This window comes from Malaclemys terrapin, chromosome 3 (assembly GCF_027887155.1).
Source record: "Malaclemys terrapin pileata isolate rMalTer1 chromosome 3, rMalTer1.hap1, whole genome shotgun sequence".
Taxonomy (NCBI): domain Eukaryota; kingdom Metazoa; phylum Chordata; order Testudines; family Emydidae; genus Malaclemys; species Malaclemys terrapin.
In genome coordinates, this window is record NC_071507.1 from 208443177 (window position 1) to 208462036 (window position 18860).

An 18860-nucleotide genomic window follows, 5' to 3' on the forward strand; every position below is an offset into this window, starting at 1 on the left:
AAACAAGTCTGTATTTGCATGCTCTTTTCAGACATTTTGTTCTTTGTGATTTTGCTTAAAGTGTTCATGAAAATTGGAGGATTCAAGAACAGAGCCTCTTACTGGATCACCGTATATGGAGTGATCCCAGCAAGGACAAAATGCCACAGGTATGTCTTATATTAGGTAGCAGCAAGCATAAGGGAGTAACTGGCCAGAGCCGGCTCAGTGCCGGGGTGCCAGGGAACCATGAGGGAGAGCCCTGGCATTTCTAGCACTAGCTGGGGTGGTCAGGGCAGTAAGGAACAACCGATGAATGGAGCCACGAGCTCGGTCTGCGGCCCTGTCTCTCTCTGTGGATGTGTCCTGCCAGCCCAATGGGGCCTGGTCAGAACAGGGGGCCTCTGGCCACCCTCCCTCCCTTCCATCCTTGTGTCCAGGCAAGCTCTGCTGAGAGTGTAGGATGGCTGCAGGGGGGTTGGGGCAGGGGGTGTTCTCCTACCATCCTGCTTCTCCTGGAGAAACTGTGCTGGGTCGCCATGGCCATCCGGATGACCAGGACCAGAAGGACGCAGGTGTACAACACCCAGGGGCTGTCCCAGCAGGCCCAGAACCAGCTCTGCGTGATCCCCATCCTCGTGCTGGGGAGGACGGTCTGGACACTGGGCTCCCTGCTGGTGCTGCCACTGGATCTCTCCCGAGAGGCTGTTTGTTCCAGTGACGCATCATAAAGGGCCAGGACCAGGCGGGTCCTGACATCACAAAGGGACTGCACGCATCAGAGGTGAGCAAGACCCTCAGCTCCCTACAGCCCCTCCCTCGTGTTAGGGGGCTTATGTTTTTACCCTTTTACTTTCCTGGTTCTTCTCGCATGAACAGAGCAACAATACCCCAAGTTCAAAGGCGCAAACAATTTGATGTTTAATTGGGGTAAACTTTTCGCAAGCTGAATTTTAGTTGCCGTTCTATTTTCAGGTACCATGGTAGCTGTTACACAGGTGCTGGCCTCCGCGTTGAGCATTTTGCGTTTTCGTACACATTTTCCACCCCGTCAGCCTTTTGAAGCCATCCCCCACCCACGTCATGCTAGCCACAAGACACACACCACAGACAAACAACGCAAAACATAGATTCATAGTATTCTGGGTTATTCTTTCGCTGGCACCAGCATGCTTGTAGAGTGTCTGAAAAACAAAAGAAACAATTTTTACCCCCTTTGGTGGGGACAGATTATTGCTTAATAATAATACCAATTCCTTTTACAATTTTCCTTGCTAATTGCAGGAAAAACAGAAGAATTACCTTTAGGCTGTTCTTATTTTGTTTTATGGTCAGGCTAGTGAATTACCCCACTCACTGGTCATTTATGAAATTTATGAGGTGGCGTGCCTCAGTTTCCCCTCTTGTACAACAGACCAGGTTTGCAATAGTTTTTTTGCTGTACCAAGCTTTACGTTTATTTTCAGGGAATAGCTGAGAGACAGCTTTAGATTTTGGCTTTATACACACACACCCCCACCCACACCCCTTAGGGTTAACCTGTCCCCCTTATTTTCAGCTTGACTTGTTTTTTCACCTCCCTCTTCTGGAGGGCCATAATCTGAGTCTTCTAGTAGCTTGTTTGCTGACCAGATGGATTTATTATTTCCAGATTTTTTGTGCTGCTACTTACGGGTAGTTTTCTTCTTCCCCCATCAGTTAGGTAATTTGCATTTACACAGGTTTCAGAGTAGCAGCCGTGTTAGTCTGTATCCGCAAAAAGAACAGGAGTACTTGTGGCACCTTAGAGAAGTACTCCTGTTCTTTTTGCATTTACACAGAGGCTTTCTTGGCTTGCCTCTGGATCCAAAGCGATCAGCAGCTCAGAGACTGTCTTAAAAGGGACACATTTCACTTCCACCAGAGTTCTCATTACTTTTCACTTTCATCTCCTGCTTTAAAACACACAGAGATTTGAAAAAGAAAGCACAATTTATTGTGGCTTCTTTTGGAGCCCTAATAGGATTTTAATTAAGTACCATGTTTTGTTTGCATTTCTTTTACCCCTTTTTTAATATACACTGCACATGTCCTGGGAAATAGTTTAATTTCCATAACATTATATTAGCCATATTAATTTTACACAAGGTGTAAGTGCCCCACCCCCGTGCCCACAGAGTTTTCATGCACCCCCACCAAAGCGACAGTCCAATCCCCCAGAGCCCCCCCAAGGCTCAGTGTTCCCATCATTGCTCCCCTTTTCCTATGCATGCACAGAACTATTTTTGCCTAACATTTTTTGCACTGTGATTACTTTTTTTTTTTTTTTAAACACAACTGTACCCCGATTACACTCCCATCTTGTACAACCAGAGACAGCCAGGGGCAGTCAAGTTAAGTTCCAATAGAAACCCCTGACATTCCTTTAGTGATTTTGATCACATTACCCAATAGTAAAATAATTTGATTAGATTATTTCTCCGCCTGCTGCCTGCAGCAGTCCCCTATAGACCATTTTTGTGGGAAAGGGGCCCATTTTTTCTCAGAATAGCTGTAAAGGCTTCTGGGGACTGAAGCATCGTGGTGGTAGTAGCCACTCTTCCTGACCCCTGGTATAATTTAATTACCAAGCTTCCATCCAATGTGGTTGCACAGAGTTGCACATACAGTTACATTTATAGAACTGGGTTTTATTATTAAACCAAAAACTTGCTCCTTGTAACACCACAACTGTTACCTGTACCATTTTCACAACTCCCAAATGTTTACTTTTCTCCAAACCCTGTTGTGACGAACTGGGCCTGTTCTTACTGTGGTCTGTGAATGCTGACAGGGGAGTGTGGCTAGGATAGTCTGCATTGGGGGATGGGTTTGGGAGTCTGCCCGAAGGCGAATACCTGAGCGTGTAACATGAGAACCCAGGAAGGGGTTGGAGGCCAGGTGACACCTTGGCCCGGGAAACTGAACAAAGGCGGTGGGAGGGGTCGCTGAAGGCAGAGGGCTGGAAGCGGGCTGGAGAGATGGCTGGGAGGCAGAGATGGCTCTGATCCCCCAAAGGGGGGTGGGCTGGGATGCCCTGGGACCCCAAGCTGGACCTAACTGAGGGGGGCCCTGTTGTCTGTGCCTGCAAGACCTGTCTTGGACTGTATTCCTGTCATCCAAATAAACCTTCTGCTTTACTGGCTGGCTGAGAGTCATGGTGAATCGCAGGAAGCCGGGGGTGTAGGGCCCTGAGTCCCCCAATACTCCGTGACAACTGGTGGCAGAGGTGGGATCTACTGCACCCCGTGGACGGCGCTTCCTGCAGTAAGTGACTGGGGAGCTGTGAGCACACAGGCCGGTGAGGGGCCAGCAGGAAGATGTATGCCAAGCAGCTTAAGAGCGACCTGGTGGAGCTGTGCAAGCAGAGGGGGCTGCGCATTGGGAGGCTCACCAAAGAACAGCTCATTGCCCGGCTGGAGGCGGAAGATCGCGCGAATGAACTGATCCCTGTGTCTCAGGGAAGCAGCCTGGCAAATGCAGCGCAGGCACCAGTGTCTGTCCCAGCTGGGAGTGGTCAGCTGGCTGCTGAGGGCTTCCCGAGACCCCTCCTTCCTATGCCTAGGGGAAGGGTGGGGAGGAGCCCAGCAAATACCGAGGGCGCCGTGACCCCCCCGGCCAGCAGAGGATCCTTCCGGCGACGTTCGGCATCCGTGGAGCAGAATTGGCTGGAATGGGAGAAAGAGCTAAAACTGAGAGAGCTGGAGGATCGTGAACAACAGAGACAGCATGAATGGGAGGAGAAAGAGAGACAGAGACAGCATGAACGGGAGGAGAAAGAGAGACAGAGACAGCATGAAGAGAGACAGTGTCAGCATGAACTGGAACTGGCGAGATTGAAGGGCAGCGAGCCCCCGGCTGCGGTGAGTGAGGGGGGACCCAGGACTGCACGGAGCTTTGATAAGTGCATCCTGGCCCCACGCAAGGAGGGGGAGGACATGGATGACTTCCTGGAGGCCTTTGAGACGGCCTGCGAGCTGCACTGGGTTGATCCCGCGGACAGACTCCGGGTCCTTACCTCCTTACTGGACCCCAAAGCCGTGGCATTGTACCGCCAACTGGAAGAGGCAGAGAAAAGGGACTACGAACTATTCAAAAAGGCCCTGCTACGTGAGTTTGGGCTGACTCCTGAGATGTACCGGGAAAGGTTCCGGAGTCAGGATAAAACCCCTGAGATCTCATATCTGCAACTAGCCGTCCGCATGGAAGGATACACCAGCAAGTGGGCTGATGGGGCCCAGACGAAGGAGGACCTGGTCAAACTGCTGGTACTGGAGCAACTGTATGAGCGGTGCCCATCCGACCTGAGGCTGTGGTTGGTGGACAGAAAGCCAGAGAACCCGCGACATGCAGGCCGGCTGGCTGATGAGTTTGTAAAGAGCCGGTCAGGAGATAACAGGGAGGAGTCCCAAAGGAACAGTCCCACCACAACGCAGAGAGAGAGTCACCATGGGACCTCCCCATGGGAAAATACAGAAAAACACCATCAAAGGGGAACATCCGGCGTCAGGACCATCCGACCCACTCGGGGGGACCCATGGGACATGGGCTGCTACCACTGTGGCCAAAAAGGCCACATACGGGCCCAGTGCCCCAGGCTCAGGGACAGACTGAGCAGACCGAACCCACAGAGGGTTGACTGGGTAGAGACCCAGCCCGGCGAGAGGCAGCATTCCCAGGGAAGGGGGGCTGGCAGAGTACCACCTACTAAGGAGGGAGGAGAGCTCCAGGCCAGCTCCTCTAGGGGGCTGGATGCTCCAGACTCAGGGTTTTTGGTTTATACGGTAGGCGCGGGGCTGTCCCTCCGGAGAGAGTACCTTGTTCCCCTGGAGGTGGATGGGAGGAAGGTCAATGGATACTGGGATATGGGCGCAGAGGTGACGCTGGCCCGGCCCGAGGTGGTGGCCCCAGATCAGGTGGTGCCCAACACCTACCTGACCCTGAGGGGGGTGGGCGGAACACCAGTCAAAGTGCCCGTGGCAAGGGTACACCTGAAGTGGGGGGCCAAGGAGGGCCCCAAGGATGTGGGGGTACACCCGTATTTGCCCACTGAGGTATTGATGGGGGGGGACCTGGAGAACTGGCCAAGCAACCCCCAAAGGGCACTGGTTGTGACCCGCAGTCAGAGCCGGCGAGGGGCACTGCTCCCTGGCCTTGGGGGGGGGGTGCCTTGCCTGAGGCGCAGGACCCTAACCTGGTGGGGAGGGAACGCCCAGGGACACGGCTCAGGGAGGCTGCAGCTTCAGACCCAGCGGGCGAGAAAGAGCAGGTGGCCATCCCTGTCCCAGCTGCTGAGTTCCAGGCCGAGTTACAGAGAGATCCCTCCTTGCGGAAGATAAGGGACCTGGCCGACCTCAATGCGGTACAGACCATGGGACGAGGTGGCCGGAAAAGGTTCCTGTGGGAGAAGGGGTTCCTGTACCGAGAATGGGCTCCCCCAGGGAAAATGAAGTCAGGGGGGATCAGGAGGCAGCTGGTGGTACCCCAGAAGTATCGCCGCCAGCTGCTGTGCCGGGCCCATGACATTCCCCTCTCAGGGCACCAGGGAACCTGGCGTACCCAGCAGAGGCTGCTACGGAGCTTTTACTGGCCTGGGGTCTTTGTTACTGTCCGACAGTACTGCGGATCCTGTGACCCCTGTCAGAGGGGGAGGAAGGCCTGGGACAAGGGGAAAACAGCTTTAGGACCCTTGCCCAGCATAAAGGAGCCTTTCCGGAGGGTGGCCAAGGTTAAAAGGGCGGCTCTAAACCAAGGGAGCCCAAAGCACAGACCTCCAGACTGGAGCGCTGGGAGAAGACCACAGCCCAGTTGGAACCCCAGAGGTATTGGGGTGGGGAAAGGGCACAGGCCACATAAACCTTCCCACATGCGAACTGCGAGTGCCATCAAGCACCCCCGACCTAAGGGGGGGCGTGAAACTGGAGGGGCCTGGTGTAATTCTCACCAAGGAATGGGAGGGATGCGGGGGCATCCATGGGAACGGGGGTAGGTTCGAACTTCCCCGGGTCACTGGCTAAAGTGACCCTGCTCAGTTCGGTCTCGAAGGGGGGAGATGTGACGAACTGGGCCTGTTCTTACTGTGGTGTGTGAATGCTGACAGGGGAGTGTGGCTGGGATAGTCTGCATTGGGGGATGGGTTTGGGAGTCTGCCCGAAGGCGAAAACCTGAGCGTGTAACATGAGAACCCAGGAAGGGGTTGGAGGCCAGGTGACACCTTGGCCCGGGAAACTGAACAAAGGCTGTGGGAGGGGTCGCTGAAGGCAGAGTGCTGGAAGCTGGCTGGTGAGATGGCTGGGAGGCAGAGATGGCTCTGACCCCCCAAAGGGGGGTGGGCTGGGATGCCCTGGGACCCCAAGCTGGACCTAACTGAGGGGGGCCCTGTTGTCTGTGCCTGCAAGACCTGTCTTGGACTGTATTCCTGTCATCCAAATAAACCTTCTGCTTTACTGGCTGGCTGAGAGTCATGGTGAATCGCAGGAAGCCGGGGGTGCAGGGCCGTGAGTTCCCCGATACTCCGTGACAATGTTTCCTTTCCTCCAAACCCTGTATTATTAATTTTTGCAAAAGGTATTTGTAACTTTTTACTTACTGTTTTAAATCACTTACTCCTACATTTAGTTTTTTAAGGTAGCGCAGTTTGTTTTTAACAACTCAGCCACCAAGTACAATTATTGCCACACGGCCGCCTTAACCTGTGCTGTCTTTACCTTGAGACTGTTCAAAGGGCAGTAAAACATTTGTCTCCATGGTTGCCCATGGATCTGTTACTCCAAAAATTCCAGTGGACTACAGCAGACCTCCGTCGTACTTTGTCCCAAACAAAACAAACCACCAAAAACATTTCACATAAGTATCCAAAGTCCCCTCCACTAAAACTTCAGAAAAACAAAAGTGTGGAAAGTCCGGGGGAGAGGAGGGGGAGAGATGGAAAGAAACCAATGAAGCCGGTCAGGTCAGTTTAAAGTACAGGCTCCCAGCAGCAAATTAAGTAAACGGAGAGAAAGAAGAAGGAAAAGAAGAAAAGGATATAGTTAGCGCTGAACCAAGAGCAGACTCCCCGGGTTGGAACAGTTGGGAACCCTTTCCCCCAGGTTCTCAGCCTGGCTCTGGGAGAAGAGTGGGGGTCGTTACCTGCTCCTGCAAACCCGGCCATTTTTCAGGTTGAAACCTTTTCTTTTTTCCTCCACTCCCCCAGGACCAAGTCCCAGCTCCTGTCTCTAAAGCTGGTCTGTTAACTCTGCTTCTGACTCTAAACCCTGATGGGCCAAATCATCTTTAACCACCCGAACTACTCTACACCCCTTCAGCAGCCCTGGCTGAAACAGCACCAACCTTGAACGTTTACTGGCAGCTTCCCATAATGCTGCCCTCACTTCAAACCTCTCACAAGTGGGCTGAAGTGCCTCCTTTCCCTGGAGGGCATCCAGTCCCCATGGGCAGGGACCTTCTTCCACTACCCAGATACCAAAGGAGGGGGGCTCCGCAGCCACCCCCATCCCTCTGGGTCCCCTAACACTGCATCCATTTCCTTTTTAATCTCATCCCAGGCTGACCACTGCTCCTGGTATGGGCCCTGGTTCTTCCTTATCCATTTATCCAAAAAATCCTTTTCCCTGGCTTGCCAGAACCTGCAACTACCATCACGAGAGTTCGCTATACCCCGTCCAAGCAGAGCTGCGTGGACTGTTGGGGGGGGGGGGGGGACTTACAGGCTGCCACTCACCTGTCCGATGCGATGCATCCGAGTCATGGCACCAAGATGTTAGGGGGCTTATTCCTTCACCCTCTCACTTCCCTGGTCCTTCTCGCATGAACAGAGAGCAACAATACCCGAAGTCCAAAGGTGCAAACAATTCCATGTTTATTGGGGTGAACTTCCAGCAAGCATGATTCCAGTTTCCTTCCTCAGTGTCCCCCTTCCCAGCTCTGACACCACAGAGCCATCCCTGTTCCCATTCACTGTTCCTATTCCCCCCTTAGCAAAACATGATTCTCCTGCCCGTTGCAGGGGAGAGAGGGAGCGAGGCTGGGGAGGAGGGTGTGTGGGATCATGGCCTGAGTTAGGGGAGCCTCCCCTGGCCTACGATACTCCCAGCACATGGAAATAGCTCATTCATGAACATAAATGTGATCTAGTTGGTAGTACTGAAACCCGGTAGAATGATTCACAAGATTGGATTCTACTTCTTTAGGAAGAATCATGTGGGCAAAAGGGGAGTGGGAGGGCACTCTGTGTCAAAAATGGCATTACCTGTTTCCAAGTCACTGATAACTCAGAATAAAATCATCTTGAATGTTCATGGATCACTGTCAGGGCCGGCTCCAGGCACCAGCTAAAGAAGCAGGTGTTTGTGGCGGCCAATACCAAGGGGCAGCACTCCAGCCCCTATTGGGGCGGCACGTCCGGGTCTTCGGCGGTGGGTCCCTCAGTCCCTCTCAGAGCGAAGGACCAGCCGCCGAATTGCCACTGAAGAGTGGAGCTGCGCGATCGCGCTGCTGCATTTGTTTTGGGTTTTGTTTTTTTTTTGCGCCGCTTGGGGCGGTAGAAAACCTGGAGCCGGCCCTGGTTGGTGTTTGCTACAAGCCACCAAGTCACAGTCTCCTTATATCCCTGTCTAAAGTGTAGAAAAAAAGCTGCATCATCATGGGGGGAACTTAAATTTGAGTGGCATGCTGGAGGTCTCATATTGCCAGTACTAAAACATCATTGACATTTCTAAATACTACCACAATCCATTCCCTAACTCAAACTGTTGTATCCAACATGATGAAACAGTATTAGCCCTCATTTTGACAGATAAAGAACTGATCACAGAACTAAAAATTATGTTCCATGCACCTATCCCCTCACCTCCACCTGCCTTCCTCTCCCATGGACCTGCCATCCTCTTCCCCAGGCCTGCCCTCACTCCTTCTTACATACCCAGCTGCCCCAGTGCCCCACATCTAACACCTCCTCTTCATGCACCCTGACTCCATCATATGCCCAACACCCCCCCACACACATGCCTGAACCCACATGCACTCACAGGCCCAATTTCCCCCCACTTCCATGTTCCTGAGCACTCCTCCACCTCACCCTGACCCCACTCGCTCCAACACACCCAAGTGATGATGATGAACAGTAACGTGTGGGGCTTGGCAGGTGCACCCTGGGCCTGAGCGGGTTGACATCTGTGGGCCAGGCCTGGCTACGAGGTGACTGCTCTGTGCCGTGCTGCTGGCAGAGTCTGGAACCACAGGACCATCAGCTCTGCAGCGGGGGCGGGAGTTGACTTAGCGGTTAGAACAAACCCTCCCTCATGACAATGTGGGCTGGGGCCAGCATCCCTGCTACTACTCTGGCCTGTCTCTGCCCCTGGGGAGTGTCAGCATCCAGAATAAGCTCGAGCAGCCTGCAGGCCCCAGGGCTGGGAATTGCAGAGGTGAATCTAAGGCCCTCAGTCTACACTGATCACGTGGTGCAGCGCAGCCAGAATGCAAGGTTGCCGAACGCTAAAGAGGCCCTGCGGTAAGGGGAAAGGTTATTCCAGGCCATGCTGGCTACAAGCCCAGGAATGTACTGACCGCCCAGCCCGGACAGAAAGCTCAGTTCTGCTGCCTGGTGTGAGAATTGTGCCATACCCTTGTTTTTCTCAGAACGCAGCCAAACCAGGTTTGGCGGTGCAGGGATGGTGTGACAGCACTAGGAGGGAGCTGATTACAGAGTCAAGGACAATGCCCACCAGAGTTCCCGTCTGTCAGTGTCCTGGTAATGTGATGCCTAAAGCAAAGGCAGGGGCTGCCCCCATAGCTCTAGAACACAGGACTGTTCAAGGCAAGTTCCTCACATCAAACCTTCGTCTCCAACGTCCATCATCCCACTCGCAGAGATAATGCAGCAAAGGACTTTGCCATGGTGGGGTGTGTGGAAGCTGCTGGACACAGGACAAATACAAGGGCTTTGACAGCCCTAGCCCTCCAGCCACTCAGTGAATAATTGCCACAGTGCAGAGACCCCTTCCACTCCAGCCCCTGCTGGCGGGGTGGGGCTGTGCCTAGGCCCTGTGGGCTGCTGGCAGTCAGTACGGTTTGGGACAGGTGGGCACACATCCCCTCTGCAGCCAGCTCTGGTCTTGCACAAGCTGCGGAGCCGCCCATGAGCCCCACACGGCTGCTAAGCTGACAGCACGGACAGCTGGGCAAACACAGAACAGTTTATTTTTAAAAAGATTAAACAAAAGCAATGAAGAGACAACAGCAAAGATCACAGGGTGACCCCACTCCCTCCACACATCCCCCCTGCAGGGCTCACAGGGTGACCCAGCCCTCCCACCCCCCAGGGGATCACAGAACACAAGGTGACAATAGCCAGCCCCACCTGACCCCACACACCTATAACCCACCCCATGCTCTGGGGATTACAGAACAACTTCCCTCAGGAGCTCACTTCACAGTGACCCTTCCTCCTCCCCAGAGCAGAGAGAACAGCTGACCTGCTCAAAGGATTACAGTGCACCCCGCACCCTGATACCCCCCACACCCCCATCCACCAGAAATTAGCTCACCCAGAGCAATCCAGACCCCCTGGTGAACACATGATCCTCCAAGGAAATTCAGGCTCCTGGACAACACAAGACTCCCACCTCCCACCAGGAGCTAACAGGAGAGCCCGTGGCACTCGGCCTCCCATCTAGGTGGGTGCTGCTCGTGTTCACCAGATCCCAGCTGCTGCTCTTGTTCAGGGAGTTGGCGTCTCTCCCAGACTGGAAGACAGTGCGACTGCCTGGCCAGCACGCACTGCTGGATCCATACAGAAGTTAGTGATGCTGGGCCCGTCCCTCCCCACATAGTCCCCTTAGTGGAGGGTGCTGCCTCCTACATGCGCCTGCCTGTGGGGTCGGATTTGTCTGCACCCCGTTTGCGCCCCGGAGCGTTCAGTGCGGACTCAATGGCTGCTCGGAGGGACGGGGAGGTGTCAAGCCGCAGCTGGGCCTCTTGCACTGAGCAGTTCCGCAGCAGGCACAGAAGGGCTGTGGGGACAACCTGGGCGACAAGAGGAGACAGCGTCCGAATCAGGCAGAGGGAGCGCTCACCTGGTCATTTCCCTACCAGCTCAGTTAGCTGCACAGGCCCTGGGATCTGGGGGCATCAGCACCCCACTTGTCTACTTAATGCATCTGGGGGTGGGCTCCCCCTCTTCCGGGGGAAAACCTGTCTGCTGGTGCCTCTTGGGAGCCTCACCCCCTCTGTGAGGGGAACCCCAGCACTCACGACGGCTTTTGGAAGGTGCCCCCCAATCTCTGCCCCACACCAACCACCCGAACTTCTGTCTCCTGCCTTTGAAAGCTGTTGCTGCGGGTCCATGTGCTAGTGTCACAGGTGCCAGAGTCTGCATCAGGCCCATTGGGAAGCACATCTGAGCAGAGTGGAGCCAGAGGGCTGGGGCCCCACCGTGTATGACACCGTGAGGTGGGATGCTGATGAGAGACAGGGTATGAGCCGTGTTACCTTGTTCTTCTCCGTTGCTATTGCAATATGTTTGGACTGCTCTGCATTGCGAATGTCATCTGAGAGCACCTCAGGGTCGTATATGGTCTGCAGCAGGCCCTCCAGGCACCTGGCCTGGGAGTGTCCCGTGAGCCGCTGTGGGGAGAGCATGCCAGTCAGAGCAGGGACAGAGACCAGATTCCATTTCAGTGCAGCTCAGGGATGGTGCTGGAGTGGCTCTCACATGGCTTAGCAAGGGGCATTTGCAGGCCAGGGATCCAGGGTGAGTGGGAGCGCACCAGTGGTGAGTAACACTGAGAAGGGGACTACGACAGCCAGAATGGCTGGGAAGCAGGGCTGGCTCCTGTCTGTCCCAAATCTACATGGCTTGGCTGGGGGATGGGCAAACTCACAGTCGTGCGTGACACCAGAGATGACAGCCCCAGCCAGGGTTGGGTGAATGGGGGTGGACACGAGCTGGGCAGGGGCCGAGGTTACAGGTAACTGGGCAAGAAAACCCCGACTAGATCCTATTATCCATCCACCCTCCCCATCACACTAGCTGAAGTCCAGGAAGCCCAGAAAAATATTAGAGCGTCAACCTGTGCGATGGATCCCTGCCCCTCCTGAACGGTACAAGAGCTACGCCCACTCCTAACCAGCACACTTATCAACCCCCTGAGAAATGCCAAAACTCAACCTTGAGACCTCTTCAACTTCCGTCTCATTTCCAACCTCCCATTCCCAGGCCCAGTAATTGAGGCAGTAGTGACCACCAAGCTCCAGCAACGTGCGACATCAGCCAACATGCTGGCTGCCTCTCTCCGTCTGCCCCAGAGCAGGGCACAGCATGGAGACAGCTTGAGGGGCACCAACACACGCTCACCAGGCTCACACTGTGATCCCATGTACATAGGGGCCATATCCTTCTGCTCTGTCCCATAGGTGGGTTAGCAGTGCGCTGTGGTGCACTGTTGCAAAGGCTGCATCTTGGTGATGAGATTCTCTCAGGCTCAGAATTAGGCTCCCAGCCATGGTACAGGGGATGAGGGAGGTGGATGACAGGAGGGTCGGCTACTGGGCTGTAGTGCTCTGCCTGGCCTTGAAGAGGTCCTACTGGGGGCAGTGCCAATGTCCAGAGAAGGGCCACACGAGGAGTCCCCCCTTCACCTCCCCTTAGCTACTGATCTTACTTCCTGCCTTTCCCACAACTGGGGCCTCCCCCTACACTCTGAAGTAAATTGGTAATGCTGCTACCTTCTTATTCCCTCACTAGGCCATTGCCTTGGACTCAGTACCTGCAGGATGGACACTGCCCTCCAGAAGAGCTTGGAGTTGCTGATTCTCAGGTCCACCATGTAGTTGTGAAGAATTTTGCCCTTGAGGACATGGGCCCCGGTGCTGACTGTGTTGAGGATCCACTTGGTGCTGAGCTCCCTCTGGAACTTCTGTGTGAAATACAGAAAAACAGATCCCTGTGAACTGGGCAGCCACAAACTGCCAGCCGGAGGGAGCCACGGCCTTGCAGCAGCCGGCCCACCTGCCCGCAGGGGGAGCCACGGCCTTGCAGCAGCCGGCCCACCTGCCCGCAGGGGGAGCCACGGCCTTGCAGCAGCCGGCCCATCTCCCCCAGGGGGAGCCACGGCCTTGCAGCAGCCGGCCCACCTGCCCGCAGGGGGAGCCACGGCCTTGCAGCAGCCGGCCCATCTCCCCCAGGGGGAGCCACGGCCTTGCAGCAGCCGGCCCACCTGCCCGCAGGGGGAGCCACGGCCTTGCAGCAGCCGGCCCACCTGCCCGCAGGGGGAGCCACGGCCTTGCAGCAGCCGGCCCACCTCCCCCCAGAGGGAGCCACTGCCCTGCAGCCACCCCTCACTTACCTCAGAAATCACAAAAGTCGTCAGTCAGCACCTGCTAGGAACCAACCTCAGGATCCAAAGCAGGCTTTTCATGCATTACCTGGATAAAATTCCCCTCATACTCCAGGAACAGGATGGGCCACATGATGCTCATGATGGAAGGAAACAGCTTCTTGAGGGAGGCCTGGTGGGGATAACGATACGAACAGAAACCTTATTGTGACACAGACGTGCCCAGGCATCAGGGCCGGCTCCAGGGTTCTGGCCGCCCCAAGCACCCAAAAAAAAAAAAAAAAAAAGCCGCGATCGCAATCGCGATCTGCGGTGGCAATTGGGTGGGAGGTCCTTCGCTCTGAGCCGGAGTGAGGGACTGTCCGCCGAATTGCCGCCGAATACCTGGACGTGCCGCCCCTCTCCGGAGCGGCCGCCCCAAGCACCTGCTTGACAAGCTGGTGCCTGGAGCCGGTCCTGCCAGGACATGCCTGGCAGGGATACTGAGTCCCACCGGTTTCTCAATGTTATACCGAAGGGAGTCGTGTTTGGTCTGCCGAAAGCTAAGCTCTAGCTGACTGTCCTGGTTATGATGAGATGTTTGTATGGGAAACAATTTTAGAGTTAACTAACACAGGCCATTGTGTTCTCAGTCTGTTGGGAGTGAAATCTAGCACCCGAGGGAGAGCAGTCTGAGAGCTGACCCAATCAACAGGAGAACAATGAACACCCGTCAGACAGCCTGTGTTTGCAGACTGTATAAGAGCAGACGATTGTCCCAAGTAGGTATCCATTAGGGAAGGGGACTGTGTCAGTGGGGACCAGCGCTGGACGAACTAACCATTGGGTGAGAAATACCTTCTTAGATAGGAACGTAACTTGTTGATAAGTATAGGCTGCAGATGGTTTTTTTTGTTTTTCTTTGACCTTTGAGGTTTAGGGCTGGTTGGGGACAGTGTGGCCTCGGTGCAACTTAGAGCAGCTCCAGGGGAACCCGGTGCCTCTGTGGGGCAAGACTCACTCCCTTCCGGAATTCCAGAATGACGGCAACCCCAACCCTGCCACCTCTAGGCGTGCATCGGGGTACAGTCTAATTACATGAACACAAGCTCTATTTCCCACAGAACCTTTCCCTCACCTGGGATGGAGACAAAGAGCCTTCTCTACTCACCGGAAGGTACTGCCCAACAGTGGCATGAGAAAGTGCTTGGACATTTGATGTCTTCTCCTTCACCTGAACCACAAGCTTCTCCACCTCTGCGAGGTCATCTTAAAGCAAGGGGGAGCATAAGACTGGGGTAACCAGGCTCTGGACAGTCATTCAGGAAGATCCAGAACTAGTCAGAGTCAAGGGCCCTTTGCACATCAGCCAATCACCATACCAACATCCAAGAGACGTGTACACACACACACACACACACACATGTCCCAGCCTATACTTCCCACCTTACTTCTGTCTCATTCACTTTCTTTGCTACAACTCCAGGGTAAGAGGGTAACAGGTCCATAGACTCCCTCCCAAGCCTTGCAGCTGGGGGAGGTCAGAGAACAGCTGCACCCCTCCTCCTGGTTTGTCTGTAGCTCAAAGGACCCAGTGTGATCGGCTCTGCCATGACAGATCTAGACTGCAGTGACATTATTAGTTACATTGGAGAAGATGGGGGTTAATCTGAGAATTGAAAGGTGGATAAGGAACTCGTTAACGGGGAGACTACAATGGGTCATTCTGCAAGGTGAACTGTCAGGCTGGAAGGAGGTTACTAGTGGAGTTCCTCGTGGATTGGTTTTGGGACCAATCTTATTTAACATTTTTATTACTGACCTTAGCACAAAAAGTGAGAGTGTACTAATAAAATTTGTGAATAACACAAAGTTGGGAGGTATTGCCAATATGGAGGAGGACAGGATTATCATACAAGAAGATCTGGATGAACTTGAAAACTGGAGTAATAGAAATTGGATGAAATGTAATTAAGTGCAAGGTCATGCATTTTGGGACTAACAACAAGAATTGTTGCTGGGGACGTATCAGTTGGAAGTGATGGAGGAGGAGACAGACTTGGGTGTATTGGTTGGTCACAGGATGCCTAAGCGCCGCCAATGTGATGCAGCCATGAAAAGGCTAATGCAGTCTTAGAATGCATCAGGCAAAGTATTTCCAGGAGAAACAGGGAAGTGTTAGTACCATTATACAAGGCACTGGTGAGACCTCATCTGGAATAGTGTGTGCAATTCTGGTCTCCCATGTTTAAGAAATATGAATTCAAACTGGAACAGGTGCAGAGAAGGGTGACTAGGCTGATCTGATGAATGGAAAACATACAGTAACTCCTCACTTAAAGTCGTCCCGGTTAACATTGTTTTGTTGTTACGTTGCTGATCAATTAGGGAACATGCTCATTTAAAGTTGCACAATCCTCCCTTATAACATTGTTTGGCAGCCACCTGCTTTGTCCACTGCTAGCAGAAAGAGCAGCCCGTTGGAGCTAGCTGGTGGGGGCTTGGAAACAGGGTGGACTGGCAGCCCCCCCCACCACCCATCAGCTCCCTGCTCCCCTAAATTCCCTGGGCAGCAGCTGCACAGCAGGCTATCAATTGCTGGCAGTTCAGCTGTCCCTCCCCCCACTGCCATGTGCTGCTCCTGCCCTCTGCCTTGGAGCTGCTCCCAGGAGCCTCCTGCTTGCTGTGCAGGGGAGCGGGAATGTCAGGATGTCCCTCTCCCCACTGCTCGTGCCCCCCGCTTACTCCTTCTCCATATAGAGCAGGGTGGGGACAGGACAGGACTCAGGAGGAGAGAGCTTGCTGGCCGCAGCTGCTGTCTCAACTTCCTGATCTTTTTAAAAGCAATGTACTTAGAGTGGTGTCAGCGTACTTAAAGCGGCAATGCGCATCTCTCTCTCTCTCCCCCACACACAGGGTATATATCTCTGTCTGCCATGCTTTCCCCCCTCCCTCCATTCATGCTACCTTTAGAGTGTGAGGCTACATTAACAACAATATGTTAACCCTTGAGGGCTCAGCCGAATGCTAGTTCATTATTTAGCAGTAAGGCATTCCCTGGGAAATACACCCTTTAACTTCACCACCTCAACCAAGCTTCACAATCATCACTGCTGTATAGAGTATTAAATTGTTTGTTTAAAACTTATACTGTGTGCCCTTGTTGCCAAGAAGGCTAACGGCATTTTGGGCTGTATAAGTAGGGGCATTGCCAGCAGATCGAGGGACGTGATCGTTCCCCTTTATTCGACATTGGTGAGGCCTCATCTGGAATACTGTGTCCAGTTTTGGGCCCCACACTACAAGAAAGATGTGGGAAAATTGGAAAGAGTCCAGCGGAGGTCAACAAAAATGATTAGGGGTCTGGAGCACATGACTTATGAGGAGAGGCTGAGGGAACTGGGATTGTTTAGTCTGCAGAAGAGAAGAATGAGGGGGGATTTGATAGCTGCTTTCAACTACCTGAAAGAGTTCCAAAGAGGATGGATCTAGACTGTTCTCAGTGGTACCAGATGACAGAACAAGGAGTAATGGTCTCAAGTTGCAGTGGGGGAGGTTGGATATTAGGAAAAACTTTTTTACTAGGAGGGTGGTGAAGCACTGGAATGGGTTCCCTAGGGAGGTGGTGGAATCTCCTTCCTTAGAGGTTTTTAAGGTCAGGCTTGACAAAGCCCTGGCTGGGATGATTTAGTTGGGGATTGGTCCTGCTTTGAGCAGGGGGTTGGACTAGATACCTCCTGAGGTCCCTTCCAACCCTGGTATTCTATGATATATATATAAAAAAATAAAATATAGTTTTTTGTCTGGTGAAAAAAATTTCCCTGGAACCTAACCCCCGCCCAATTATATTTATTCTTATGGGGAAATTGGATTTGCTTAAAATCGTTTTGCTTAAAGTTGCATTTTTCAGTTACTGTAGCTTATGAGAGGAGACTCCAAGAGCTTGGCTTGTTTAGCCTAACCAAATGAAGGCTCAGGGGAGATATGATTGCTCTCTGTAGATACATCAGAGGGATAAATACCAGGGAGGGAGAGGAGTTATGTAAGTTAAGTGCCAATGTGGACACAAGAACAAATGGATATAAACTGGCCATCAACAAGTTTAGGCTTGAAATTAGACAAAGGTTTCCAACCATCAGAGGAGTGAAGTTCTGGAACAGCCTCCAAAGGGGAGCGGTGGTGGCAAAAAAACCTAACCGGCTTCCAGACTGAGCTTGATAAGTTTCTGGAGGGGAGGGTGTGCTGAGACTGCCTACGATGGCATGGAGCTGATCTGCAACTGCTAGCAGCAAATATCCCCAACGGATGGTGATGGGACACTCGATGGGGAAGGCTCTGAGTTACTACAGAGAATTCTCTCTTTCTCTCCCAGGAGTCCGGCTGGTGGGTCTCGCCCACATGCTCAAGGTTTAACTGATCGCCATATTTGGTGTCAGGAAGGAATTTTCCCCCAGGTGAGAGTGGCCCTGATCCTGGGGTTTTTTTGCTTTCCTCTGGGCATGGGTCACCTGCAGATTTAAATTAGTGTAAACAGTGGATTCTCTGTAATGTGAAGTCTTTTAACTCATGATTTGAGGACTTCAGTAACTCAGCCAGAGGTTGTGGGTCTATTACAGGAGTGGGTGGGTGAGGTTCTGTGGCCTGCTACGCCCAGGAGGTCAGATGAGATTATCATGATGGTCCCTTCTGGCCTTAAAGTCTATGAGACATCAGTGCATTGATAGGAGACCAGCCAACTGGCCCGAGGCAAACCCCACCAACCGCACCCCATACAAATTCCACAGTCCTAAGAAATGGATCTGGAGACAAAAGCCCAAAGCAAAAGATGAGTGTGAAACCCCCCCCCCCATGCCCTGCCGCTGACAGTATCAATTCTTAACCACAAAGCTATCTAGGCATCTAAACAGCCCATGACTACAGTGCGATGAGTTCACCCTCACAGCCCCTTGTAACAGAACGATTTGTATGGACATATAAGGAACTGAGGCACAGAAAGGGAAGTGACTTGTCTAAGGTCACACGGAGCCTGTGGAAGAATTGGGAACTGAACCCAGATTTCCTGAGTCTTAGGCTAGTACCGTTAACTACAGGCCAACCTTACCATGAGCCAGCAACACCGGGACTCAGACACTGCCCATGTGGACTGGACCACAATCCATTTAGTTCAGTGTTCCATCTCCAACAGGGGCCAGCACCAGCTGCTTCAGGGGAAGGTGCAGTGACCAGGTGGCCTGCCCCAGGGGAAGGTTCCCCCAGCCCCAGTAGTTAGAGGCTCATGGCCAATCCCAAGCTCTGGTTTGGGTGTTAGTATTTCCTCTAATAATTCTGGATATTCCTCATGCTCATAGGAACGTCTAACCCCTCTCTGAATCCTGCCAGGCTCTTAGCCTGTTATGTCATGTGGCAGGGAGTTCCACAAGCCCCTTGTGCCTTGTGGGAAAATATTTCCTTTGATCAGTTTTTACTTTGCTGCCTTTCAGGCCCAGTGAGCTTCCCCCTCATTCTTGTCTTGTGAGTCAGGGAGAACAGATACTCTTGATCTCCTGT

General features: G+C 53.1%; 2 protein-coding genes across 4 annotated transcripts in view; one reads left to right on the top strand and one right to left on the bottom strand.

Moving 5' to 3' along the window:
* Positions 1 to 875: 875 nt before the first annotated feature.
* The window catches only part of GCKR (glucokinase regulator), a 41806-nt gene continuing 23821 nt past the window's right edge, over positions 876 to 18860 (bottom strand). Inside the window, exons 15-20 of one of the 3 annotated variants that reach the window (XM_054022089.1) lie at positions 14485 to 14582; positions 13423 to 13506; positions 12765 to 12914; positions 11488 to 11622; positions 10869 to 11022; positions 876 to 1163 (exon numbers count right to left, since the gene is read on the bottom strand). In XM_054022089.1, the coding sequence (XP_053878064.1) occupies positions 1066 to 1163; positions 10869 to 11022; positions 11488 to 11622; positions 12765 to 12914; positions 13423 to 13506; positions 14485 to 14582 (719 nt within the window). In that variant the 3' untranslated portion in view covers positions 876 to 1065. Of the gene's footprint in view, positions 1164 to 10179; positions 11023 to 11487; positions 11623 to 12764; positions 12915 to 13422; positions 13507 to 14484; positions 14583 to 18860 lie in introns of those variants that run through there. The other 2 variants (XM_054022090.1, XM_054022091.1) reach the window with 2 other exon arrangements.
* Positions 1560 to 6579, top strand: LOC128833867 (uncharacterized). Its single transcript, XM_054022088.1, has 2 exons — positions 1560 to 1700; positions 1800 to 6579. Exon 2 carries the CDS (start codon positions 3318 to 3320, stop codon positions 5334 to 5336), a length of 2019 nt encoding a protein of 672 aa, XP_053878063.1. The 5' UTR covers positions 1560 to 1700; positions 1800 to 3317; the 3' UTR covers positions 5337 to 6579.

Bases quoted from the DNA above. Each gene is read 5' to 3' on its own strand.
- LOC128833867 (XM_054022088.1), top strand. From the start codon at position 3,318: ATGTATGCCAAGCAGCTTAAGAGCGACCTGGTGGAGCTGTGCAAGCAG.